Here is a 12,941-nt window from a genome sequence, read left to right as displayed (position 1 = left end):
CCAGGGAAGGCCATTTAGTCCTGTCTCACCCCCTCAAAATCTTAAGGGACTGGGCATCCAGAGGTAAAAAACAATAAAATCATCAACTGTCATTCGCCGCACGAGGCATTGAGTCACCGTAGGTCGCGAACAAGGGTGAGCAAGCGAAGTGAGCAAGAGGCGAACCCCCCTTGTCTATACTATCAAAATCTCTGCGCGTCTGTTTGTGTGTCTGAAACCCAATCTCTGCCGGACTGGCCATGTCTATCGAATGGATACTGATACCGTTGAATACGGGATATCCAAGAAAAATCATTCTGCCCTATCTCATCCCTCTACACCTTAAGGAGTCGGAGGTAAAAGGCCAGACATTGAGTTCAGAGGATATTCTGAGGAGATCTACGGCTGTCTGTCTTCAGTTCATCTCAGGGTAAAAACGTTAAAATTATCAATTATCACTCGTCGCATGTGGCGAATGGGGGTGGGCGAGCGAAGTGAGATATGGCAGAGCCCCTAGGACATATATAAATGCGATCTCTGTAGGTGGCATGACATCAATATCAAGAGCAAATTTATAGTTCGAAACTTCAGCAGCTGTAAGTGAAAATGTTCTTGGAATATGGGAAAATTAATGAGCGTTGCAACCAGTAGAATTAATTCCTTAACAGTTTTAACTCAGTAGAATGACACAGTGATGCTATACGAGGTTAATATACTCGAAATGTTATCAAATTAACAAAACGTTTGACGGAGGAATTGAAAATTTTACCGATGCATGATTTTTATCTAAAGCTGAAGTATTCAAGCACACTTTACGTAATAACGATTAACGTTTCAAAATAAAGTTTAAAAAGAGGAGAAAAGCATTTTTGTTTGACACTTGCACTGTTCTTTGGCAAAATATTTTTACTGCAACTTTGTCAATAAATGTAACCCGAGTAAAGAGATGTATTTTGATGCTGTTTTAATGATGTTGACTACTGTAATAGCTTCAAAATTTGTAAACTCTAATATCAGCTAGAAAGACCACTCGATTTTATCACAAAAAGAAATTGAATTGGTTAGATAACATTTTTACCGGTAGCAACTTTTCTAGTTTTCCAATGCCTTGCTCCTTCAAGGATGAATTCACACCACTCCGTATTCGGATGACCTTCTCTAAAATTGCACCACAAGTACACATGTCCTCTAGGAAACTCAGGTTGGGGGCCGAACGTGCTGACGGTCTCTGAAAATCATTAATTTTAAATTAAAAACATGATTTTTCAATCAATAAGTGTATTACATATGAGTAATTCCATGCGCAAACACCCATTGAGTGTTGCCCCATGGTAACCGATATTTTTTCGAAAAACTATCAATAAAACTTATGGATTTAAAATCTTAAATGCAAATTTGTAAAGTATACTGCGCATTATTGGCAGATAATTGAACATTTGTGAAATGGTTGTATTTACTAAAGTTCGGCTATCTTGTATTTGCCGTTACTGTTAAAACTGCAATAACTTAAGAAATAGTGATTCAACTTCAACATGAGAAACATAGATTTTTCGTTTAAATAAAGTTGTATTGTAATATTACGTTGAAGTTTTAAAACTCAGCTTCCAAATTTAGCCAATTTCAATGGGCTACAAGTAATAGGAATTTTTTTTTCTTCTGAAACTTGGCATATCCCATTTATAAATCGAAGCTAAAAAGTATCTTTCGAAACAAAAATGCATAATAGCTTTTATATCTCTCCCCATTAAAACTTCTTAATTATCTATTACCCTTTTATGAAAAACCTACGTTTTGCAACGGTGTTCAGAATAGATTGTGAACACGTGGTTGAAAGTTACTATCATTTACTTTTTCCACGAGAAAAGAACTTCATAACATACTGCAAAATCACTTATAGTTCCGATGGGCTTACAACACCACTTTTGACACGCAATGACGTCTGGAGGAAGTCATTAATTTTTTTTGACCAATGTAGACTTTGATTTTTCCAAGACGGCTTTCATTAAAAGTTCTGTTGTTAACATTTATTTAATGTGCCAATGAGGATTTTGAAGTCTCCGAGATGGAATTTATTTAATGTGCCAATGCGGATTTTGAAGTCTCCCAGATGGAATTTATTTAATGTGCCATTATTTTTTCTAGACTGACGTCTTCGAGATGTCCTTCATTTTAAATGCCATTACGTCATTGACGTCTCAGAGATGTCATTGTATGTCAATGGCTTAAGCTTCCAGATGCTAAGCCACAATCATAAAGAAGTCCTCGGGAAGTCTAAAACTGTTTTGCATGGTGTGGTTTGTTTAACTCTTGCTGCAATATCGGCAAAACTGCATTTATAATAAATCTTATAGTTCAAAATAAATTTTTAAACATTTGAATGTTCATAGAAATTTCTTTCATGGCTCAAATACATCGAGGCATTTTGGGTAAAAAAAACTTTTTTCAAAAAGTGCCCCAACGTGTACTCTCTCAAAAAGTTTATGCTTCCGTTACCAGTCTAAATTCCATATTTTCTCTGTAAAATTATAAAGGAAATATATTTTTAAAGTAGCAAAATTTCCAAGATGTTTATTAGCCATAATTAGGGCCTAATTTCTAACAAAAGACGTGCAGTAGCCCTATAGTTACCAGAAACTACAAGTAACATTAAGTAAAACATACAATAAAACAAAAACATTTGAATTTTTTCACATAATCTCCAGCAACGTTGATGCAATATCACATCATTTTATCATATCCCAAATGAATGTTGCGTAAATTTCGTTAAATTCACAGTTGGACATCATGCTAAGCGTCGTCGGCAAATAGTTTGCCTCCAAAACGTTGTTTCTGTCTACCCAACAGATTAACAGCATTCACTTTACCGCTCAGACTATGCCCTAGCTATTTTTATGCAGACGGAATCGGTTCTCTGATAAAAGATGGGATAAGTGCATCAATATTGCTCGAGACTATGTGGGAAAATAAAAGTTATTTCCAAGTGATTTTCATAGGAAATTATTATTATTTTTGTTATCTTTTGTGACTTACTTGTTATCGTTTCTGATTTACTCTAGTATTTTTGCGTTTAATTATCAAGGATTTCGTCCTAATTTTAAACATCAACATTCACAAAATGAAAAGAAGTTAAAAGGATATAAGGACCTTTAATCTTCAAAGTTTTCGATTTTCGGGTAAGAATATTTGTTATGCACAGTTTAATTCTGAACAATATCATGGTTTACTTATTGCCATACGCAAAAAAACCTTTTCGAGTTATCGTTTAAAAACGTCAACTTTACTCTTTAACATTTTTGCAAACAGCAGCTGTTCAAACCTTTTTTTTTTCGCAGAAGTCTGATTTTAGTTTTCCACACATGATTCCTCAAAAGGTTTTTCATATATTCTCAAAAAAGGTTTCATGTATGTTTCTGTAGCCTGTTTTTAAAACCTGAACCTCAGTTTTAATTAAAAACCAAAGGTAAATTTTTCAAAAAAAATCCAAGTTTTTGGTAATTTTTTTTTTATTTTTTTTAAAAACTTCAAAGAGAAAATTAGACAACAAAAATAATACAAATTTAGACTCAGATCCTGAGGGAAGTAGATGCCAATACTTTAGAAATAATATCAGACTTATTCATGCATTTCACAGTAAGAGAGAACGCGCGCTGTTACATGTTACTCTTCAAATTTAAGAAAAAAAGTAAATTTTATTATGATTTTTCCTATATCAAAACTGTGCGAGCTAAATAAATGTTATATCATGCATTTTTCTCAGATTTTTAGAGTTCATTTAAATTTAAAATTTTAATCACAGTTTATACAGAACTTTAGTAAAAAGCTTTTAAAAAATGGATACTTGCTGGGACGTCTTAACATTTTAAGAGTCTTTACATTTCCTTACCAGCTCAGCTCCCGTGAGTTGCCATGCAAATTAAGCTCCGGTAATAATACTGTGTTATATAATAATAAAGTCTGATTCTTACTACAAAGACCACCAAAATCAGATCGTACACCCATCCGCTCGCATTGTTTCCCACAGCAAGTATTTTCTGGACACTGACTGCAAGCTTGACCTATCCTGTACATATCTTGCATGTACAGGTTACCCCTGTAAAAATACAGTATTAGTCATTTTGAATTACTACGCATGAAAAATAAAATGTAAAAATGAGTATCTAGTAAAAGCGTTTTAAAAGTTCAAGGAATCTACACTTTTAAAACAGAAGTGTACCGTAAAATAAGTGCAGATTTCATCGGAAATTGTTAATTGGGGCAGTAAGAAGCAGCGGGATGTTCGTGGCAAAATTTGTAAAAATGAAAATAATCTGTACAAGTGGTAGAAAAACCTCTCCTCTGTTTCTGCGCAAGACATGATACTAGTAGCCCTGGTAGGTGCTACTGTACATTAGAAAAAAATTCAATGAAAACCTACCTACGATCTGAACTTTAAACGCGTTTTATTCAAAACTTAGTGAAGTCCAATTACATCCTTTTGCTTCTCACTGTCACAATTGTGTTCCGAAAAATTGAAAATGTATGCAAATACTAGCTGCATTTTATCCCTTAGTTGGAGAACTGGGACGTTTTTACATCAAGAATAATTAGCCTTTTGCATTCAAACGCTTTGTGATGTCTACGTTTATGTATATGCATTGTGTGGATATAATTTCATCGATGATCTTGATATTCTTTACCCCTTTTGTGGGTAATAGGGAAGAGTAATTGGTGCTGAGTTAAGTTTGCGCAACATTCGTAGTAGTTTTGCAAAAGCGTTCAAACACAAACTGGTGCCAATCACACTTCCCTAATTTACTGAACTCCCTAAAAAGAGGTAAATATTGTAAGTTTAAACATATCTCAAACTATAAAAGTCAGCCCATGCATGATCACAGATTTATTGTAGAATTTCTGCCCACATTCCTCTCGGATTCAACATTATTATAAAATTTGACTTGTTACGTAGTATTATAAAAATTGCTAGACGGTATTTTTGCAATTCATTTTTTAAGAGGAAAAAGCAGTTTGCCTTCAATGAATTCCCCAAACAAACTTCTTTCAGTTAACAATTAATCTTTCAGAAACAATTAAGTAACATTGTTTATTAAAGTTTAATAAAATACAGTAAAACCTGTAAAGTTGATCACCTTGTAAGTTGACCACCTGTCTAAGTTGACCACTATTTTCAGGCATAGAAAATTAGATCTATATCATATGATTCAACCACTATAAGCTAACTACCTGTTTAAGTTGACCACCAAAGTTGTGCACCGCAAGTGGTCAACTTATACAGGTTTCACTGTATTTTCAAACGAAGAAAGCTTGAAATGTTCGAATACTAGAAAAATTTGACTTTACAGACGATGTACCGAAAATAACAACCTGAACTGACCTGACTGACGCTCAACCGTCTATCACTGACAAAATTTGGGGTTTTTTTTTTGGATTCGTGAAAAAAATAAAATGATCAAATTACGCGTATTTATGCGTTTTTAATTTCTTTATTACTTATAAGCACTAAATGCCACAATAAATATTATTAAACGGTAAAGAAATTAATAATTACGTTATGCAATGGTTGCCGGTTAACTTAATCAGTGGTTAACTGAAGCAACCGCTTTAATGAAACAAATTGTAAAAGCAGAATGAAATTCAGCTTTATTAAATTAGCTACTTTATTGAATCAGCCGCTTTATGGAGTCAAAACTGCTCAGAACAAACGTGATCCATATAAGCGGCGACCACTGTATAATAAATTTGAAGCATTTAACACTCCAATTTTGAAAGATAATGTACAAAAAAAAAAAAAAAGTGCATTTTAATAAAACTCTTGAAGTTATTAAACTCCTTAAATTATAAATAGCTTTTCCTGAAAGTTAGTTTTTAAAATCATAGTCAGTTGTCTTTAAAAATAACGGATACTCCTTGCTAAGATAAAACAATTTTTAATTTGCTACTTTTTACATGCAGTAAATAAGTTGCCTTTGCTTGTCAACTACAAGCTTTAACAAATTTTTTTGTCTGCTATAATAACAATATTATTAAGCTGCTTCCCTGCGAATAATGGTTTTTATTTTGAAAGTATAATATATTTGTCTTACGTGGGCCCATAGTTACAGGTATAAAGTTCGACATACTGGAACCTTGGATCATTAGAATAACTGTGAACTGTATAGCCACACCCTACTTTCCAAGATGTCGCCCACAGAGCCTGAAATATACAAAAAGAGAGACATATAGGATTATCTAATCAAAGACATGTTTTTCAGTATTTACTCAGTATATCATGTGTATAAGCTGCCGTTTGCCTGCTTACGATATTCGAGAAGTGATAATTTTATAGTAGCATAAGAAAATTGTGATTTATACGTAATATTAAGCCATAAAAACGGCTATTGCCATTTATTCTGATTTCATTTTCAGTGTATGTAGGTGAAGATTGCATGATTCATACAAAGTACTAAAAACGTAATAATATCCTTACACACTGTACAAAAATTCCGAAACATTGCTGAATATTTCCGTGTAGTGCTTCGGAATTTCAATGGTTTTTATCCACTTACTGGAAAAATCAAGTATCTTGGTGAAAAAGTTTCCTGAATTGCTACAAGTTGCACGAATGCAGACTTCTCACTGTTGTGAAAAGATTAACTGAGAGTATTTATAAAGTGTATTGGCTTCAGTTCGATTACGGCTCTTTCAGACTGATTGAGCTCCAAAAGGGAGCGATTAAGTCCATGGCCTGCGTAGCTTTGCAAGAATTGTAGGAAAGTAAAGTTCTTGATACTCTCTTGCAACTCTGACTTAGCTTTAGCCATATTTCCAATATTGATTTTGGATCTTCCTGATAAATCAGGAAGGTGCCAACCTATTATATTATACCTACCTGAGTTCACTCAAAAATCCAGAGAAAAGACTGGCTTTAATCGGGAAGATTTCTGAATTTTTCATAGGGCTTCCAGGAATATTTCAGGAAGGTTACTGAATATTTGCGGAAAACATTCTTGACTTTTTCAAGATATGTTACTGGCAGAAATTGGGCACATCAGCTGCCCATTATTTTCTATGACTTTCTGAATTGTTTTTACAGTGCACCTAAAACGTGTAAATTAACGTGTATATATGAATTCATTCCAAAACGTTTCAAGGAGGTTACGAGCGAATCTAAATGGATTTAATTAGTTTCTCAAGAATTTCTTGAGAAACTAATTAAATCCATTTATTGTATCTTGAGGGTATCTTGAGGGTAAGAACTGCAAACAGGACTCCTCTCGCTAAAGATTTTGAGCAATAGACTAGGAAGAGCAGTGTAGAAACGATTCAGATTCGTTCCTGAAAAATAATAGGCAGCTGATGTGTGCCCATTTTCTGCCAGTAACATATCTCACAAAAACCATGAATGTTTTTCGTTAAAATTCAGAAGCCTTCCTAAAGTTATCCTGAAAAATCCTGATTTTTTTTCTGTTTAAAGCTAGTCGTTTCTCTGGAATTTCAAAGCAATCTTACGTAAGGATACTATAACATCTTCTTGCTCTATCAAGACAATTCCAAACGCAGTATTGCAAACACGGCCAAAGGTAAGCCAGAATTTCAAGCAAGTACTAAGCAACTCCATTGGTAGCACTTCATACGAAGCGCGAAGAATTCTTCACTCCCTAGAAATTGAATCAGGCTGGACAAGCCGTAGTCGAACTGATGCCCATGCACCTTATATATGCTCTCAGTTAATCTTTAAACTGGGAGTTAAAAATATTTTTCACAACAGTGAGAAGTCTGCATTCGTGCAAATTGTAGCAAGTCAGGAAACTTTTTGACAATGATTCTTGATATTTCCAGGAAGTAGATAAAAACCATTGAAATCTCGAAACGTTACGAAGAAATACTTAGTAACGTTTCGTTGTTTTTTTCTTTTTTTTTTTTTTTTTTTTTTTTTTTTTCACACTGAGGAATGAATGTTGTATAAGAGTAAATTTTCCTTGAAAAATATTTTCAATAATTAATTAGAAAAATACTTCATTATGAAATAAATAATAATCATCTTACCCTATGTGTTGGACACATGAATTATTTTCCAACGAACAAATTTATTGATACGTACAAACGTACTGCAGAAACGAAAAATAGTATTTCAATGCAAGTTTTGTTAAAAACCACCTCCACTGTAATTTTCAAAATAAATTTTCATTTTTTTGTATTTAAAAATATTTTTTGTAACTTTCATTTTGCCACATATTCCCCTATCTACAGCGTCAATAGTTTATACAAAGTAATTGAAACGCTTAAGAATAATAGAAAGTTTACACCTACCAGTCAGTGTATAACAGTCAATATGAATAAATATTAAAACGTGCCATTAATGTCTACTTCAGCGCTTTGTTATCGTTTTCATCTCAAGGAATCTTCCGTTTCCGGAGGATCAAAACTGGTTAAAAGCATCCTTAGGAAGTGGAATCTGTCTGTTGAGAGGGTGAATAATCATAACTTTCTTTTTGGTTTCATCGGTGCTTTTAAATATATTACAATTTGGTGCGAAAGTTGAGTGAAATCATTGATTTCTTTAAAATTATCGGAAGAAAATAACTTTGGAGTTGCTTGTACTGTTCCGAAATAACTACGCGTATTTTTCGTGCAATTTGATCTAAAGCTGAATTCTTTCGTGAAGTATGAAGACAAAGTTGCCAGTAATTTAGAGCAATAAAATCTAGCATTGCTTTAAAGTGTTTCTTTTTTTTAACTTTATTAACGTGCAGTGTCTATAGTACAGTCAATGAAGAAAAAGATCGAATTGCTTTTAATTTTTCGGATGGAAATGCGAAAGTTGTCATTCAACATGGATTAAAGTCTTGTTTAAAACTACGCAAATTAAGTTTTGATAAGGGACCATGTACGGAGGAAACTGAACACAATGTTTCAAATAGGAATTTTTGAATAAGAACTCCTATTTTTCGCAACATAATCTGAGTTTCTAATTGCTAAAAGCAGCTAGGGTATAAGTTATAATGCACTTCGACTAATAGAACCTTAGAGCAGTCATTCATTGGCTTAGCAAAAACTGACTCAAAGACCCCAAGTCACGTGACGCAACATCGACGAATGGTTTGACACGTTTTGCATGAAACTAGCGAAAGAAACTTGATTTTTTCTAATGCTTTGCTTTAAAATCTATTACGAGATTTGGGGTCTTGATTTCCTGAATGAAAGTCTTCACTCCCTCCATTTTATCTCTTCTCAAGGAGTAGAACAAAGGATATTAGCATTAAAAGATTCAGGGACTACCACCGCATTTCAAATGGTACTTTCAAGATAAAAGTTTACCAATTAATGCAAACAAGTTTTCTAAATTTCAGTTTGCATCCCAAGAGAAACAACCAAAGCTACTCGCAATAATACATTGACTTCAGGTTATTATTTCACAATTTTCAAGTTTCGTTAAAGTTATTTATTCTTACCCCCAACATGTAAAAGTAATGTTACGTTTACACACTAAAAAAGAAAGAAAACTTTAATATTCTAGCATTTTGCTTAAAACTTAGAAGCATAATTACCTCTAAGCACTTGTGCAGCCGAAATATACCTTATAGAGGAGGTTTAAAAAGTCCTTACATGTATATCAACTGCTGTGTAAATATCGGTGATAACGTTAAAACCAAGGTCTTAGAATGGGGTATTGACTCCCAAATCTGAGCCACTGTCACTGTGGTATGCGAATTCTTGAAATCTTCTCGGCATAAAATCTAAAAAGCTACTTACGCTTGAGTCACTTGCTTAGGTTTTACAAGAAACCGAAGCAGCTGCCGTGAGTTTATCGACATTATGAATTGCTGTGAGCTAAGTTAGTCTCTTTTATAATGCCATCGCATTTTGTATGCCACTTATATCTGATGCCTTACCATCTCATTGAACTGCATGTATCCTATTTTCTCTCCTACAAGGACACGTGTCCTCCCAAATGGCCAGAAACATGTGACATAAAAATAACTCTTGTGCAATAGTGCAATTTGATGCGTGATTACGTCCTTCTATTGAAAAATTTTCCTCTTTTTTCACATAGAAATCAACTTTTACTGTTTCAGTTAGCAAAACTGTACGACCCTCAAACGAAAGCAAAGTTGATTTTTTCACGTATTGCAACTCGGCAAGGAAAGTGTCACTGAACTGCATGTGTCCTATTTTCTCTCCTACCACGACACGTCTCCTCCCAAACGGCCAGGAACGTGTGACATAAAAATAAATCTTATATGATATGTGATTACAATCTTCTATTGACAAATTTTTCTCTTTTTTCATATAGAAATAAACTTTGAGTTAGCAAAATTATACGGACTCTCAAACGAAATTAAAATTGAACTACAACTACAATCGCATGAAACCTTGATTGTTCCAACTGAAAAATAAATAGTTCATTTTACTGTTTTGAAATACATATTGTGTTCTTGAAAAGAATTTGCCCATAGTTCTGTCAATTGTTTGTGAAAATATACATACTCTAGTTTGAAGTGCAGTTATCTAGTTCTACACTGCAAATTTCGGACAAAAACGATGTATGGATATGTGTTTTGCTGTATTCACTTTAACTTGCATTGATAGTAACCTTGTTGCTTCATTAACGTTGGTCATTGTATCAGTGAATTTGATTCATTGCAGCAAGGGGTGAATACTGCTTGAATTCACCATTTCACCAAGTCGCAGTCTCAGTTAAAGTGTTCGGATAACTTCGATAATTTCTGTACCTCAGAGCCAGAGGAACGTAAGTCACATTATGATAACTTTACAGTAGAGAGGGAAAACTTTTCTCTGTCACATGCAAAGGATGGGACGCGCGCTCTTTTAACTCCGGTAAACAATTATGCAAGGTTTTTTTTTTTTTTTTTTTTTTTTTTTTATTTTTTTTTTTTTTTAAATAAGAATTACGTTCACAAGGCTCGACGCGGGATAGCCTTGCACATCTAATTGACTAATAAACAGGGAACCGCAATTTTTGGATTTACGTCCTTCTGGCTCTGAGGTACAAATTTTACCTCTTACTTTAAAGAGGAATTCAAAAACATGCGCAGCTTTACTTGCTACTCAGCCCGAAGTGGGGCGAAAGGTGGCGGATTTTGCGAAATGCCGGGTTATCGGGAGAGGCGTTAAAAAGAATAAGTATGAGTGTTTCCTCAGAAAATACAGCACAGTCTTTGCATGCATTATTTGCTTAAAAATAAACTGAAACAAACAGAGATTAAACAAACCAAATATCCGCTAAAGATCGTGTAACACGTTTTGGGCAACAATAAGTTAGTTAGAACATTTTTTTAGAACACTTTGAAGCATACATTTTTGGAACAGTTTTCAGAACACTTCTGACACTTCTGATTTTTATTACATGTCACCAGATCTAACTAACAAACCAGATCCCAACTCTGCTCCAAAAACAGGTATGATGATAAATGAGCCTGAAGCATCTGCAAGGAAACTGAGCTTTTCTACAATTGAGCATGAGTCTACTGATTCGGATAGCACTGCATGTAAGATGAACTGTGAGCTACTTAGCCCTTCCAAGTTGATTTCAACCCCAAATATTCAATCCTACCAGCTTTGCCCGGTAGGATTGAATATTATAATCCCTTGCCTGCTTTGGGAATCCCTGACGGGATGAACGGGTTTTCGTATGGGTTAAGTATTTTTATGACTTTCATATTGAAAAAAAGCATTTGCTTTAATTTCTAATTTTAAGTATAAACAATGATTACTACAGAAAATTACAAAACCCTAAAAAGGGTTTTGCAAACATAAACTATTGGTTAAAGAAAATTATTGGCCATTAAACAGGTCAACGCGTGGGGTCTTTCGCACTGTCCGGACGTGGCTGAGTTTTATGGAGACAGCTCAGTTTGCGTGGCTCTTCTGCACTTTATTTTTTACGAGCAGATTCTACAACGCACGCAAATTAAGTTCAACGCAAGCAAATAATTAAATGCTAACTCAAGAACCCCTTGAAAGGGACAGGCCGAATTATCGAAGGTTTTGGATCCAAACACCTGTTTCTAGTAGTTATAATTACGTTACAATATTCGCTGGTTGATATATCGTAAAACAATTGATGACAGTGCGTACGAATAATTATTATAAATGCGTTAAAACGACGTCCTTGTAATGTAATTGATAAAATTGTGATTTGTTTTAAGAATTCCTTCCTATTATGGAGGTTAAGAATTATTCATAAGATCTCGTTCAAAAAGCGGTAACGTGCGATTAACTAAGGACATGTAATAGGTGGATTGCAATCATTTTTCTCTTTTTGCTGTCACCAAGTACAGCTGCAAAAGGGAAGCTCATCAAGTGAAAAAAGAAATCATACGGTTAGGCCCATTAATTTGAAATTTTCCTGGGAGGTGAGTGCACAATTTATCGAAAAACAAAAAAGTCAATGACACTTATACGAAAAACAGTACTTTTTCAAAGACAGCGGGGAGGGGCAATTGGTCCCTTAACGCTCCTAGATGACGTGCCTGCATATATAAAGTTTACGATTTCAAGAAACTAGTGAAAGTGGAATTCTCAATTTTTAGATGAATTTACTAAATTTATTTGTATTGCTGAGGAAATATTTTAAAAACACTTAGTCATCAAGTCATTACTTGTATTGGGACTTTCGTAGTGCTTATTCGAAGAGTAGGATCATGAAAAAAGCTTTTGGCTCTTTTTCCTAACACTATTATTAATTTTTGCATGAATTAATGTCAAGAACTCAGTATTGCTGGTGAAGTAAAACTATATTTGAAACTAAATATTTACTTTATCCTATAATGACATTAAAATTCCATGAATAAATTAGGACGCGTGTTAACGAGTGCTCCGACAAAACTAGCGATATTTTAATGTATTTTCTGTAAATACAGTTGTCATACATTTGGCATATACTAGCTGTTCAGTTGCTTGCATCCAGCCCTCGATTCCTGAAAACTGCGTATTATAGTCAGGAAAGCATTTTTCTCAGTTGC

The 12,941-nt window shown here is 34.1% G+C and overlaps 1 protein-coding gene across 1 annotated transcript in view; it reads right to left on the bottom strand.

Moving 5' to 3' along the window:
• Positions 1-12,941, bottom strand: part of LOC129231475 (CRISP/Allergen/PR-1-like) — a 153,845-nt gene that overhangs the window by 20,015 nt on the left and 120,889 nt on the right. The window contains exons 5-7 of the mRNA XM_054865801.1: positions 6,060-6,169; positions 3,945-4,069; positions 1,058-1,207 (exon numbers count right to left, since the gene is read on the bottom strand). Of these exons, the coding sequence (XP_054721776.1) occupies positions 1,058-1,207; positions 3,945-4,069; positions 6,060-6,169 (385 nt within the window). The remainder of the gene's footprint in view (positions 1-1,057; positions 1,208-3,944; positions 4,070-6,059; positions 6,170-12,941) is intronic.

This window comes from Uloborus diversus, chromosome 10, assembly GCF_026930045.1.
Source record: "Uloborus diversus isolate 005 chromosome 10, Udiv.v.3.1, whole genome shotgun sequence".
In the NCBI taxonomy this organism is placed as follows: Eukaryota; Metazoa; Arthropoda; class Arachnida; order Araneae; family Uloboridae; genus Uloborus; species Uloborus diversus.
Note: the sequence above shows the minus strand (reverse complement) of the source record. Positions and strands in the feature narration are given on the sequence as shown.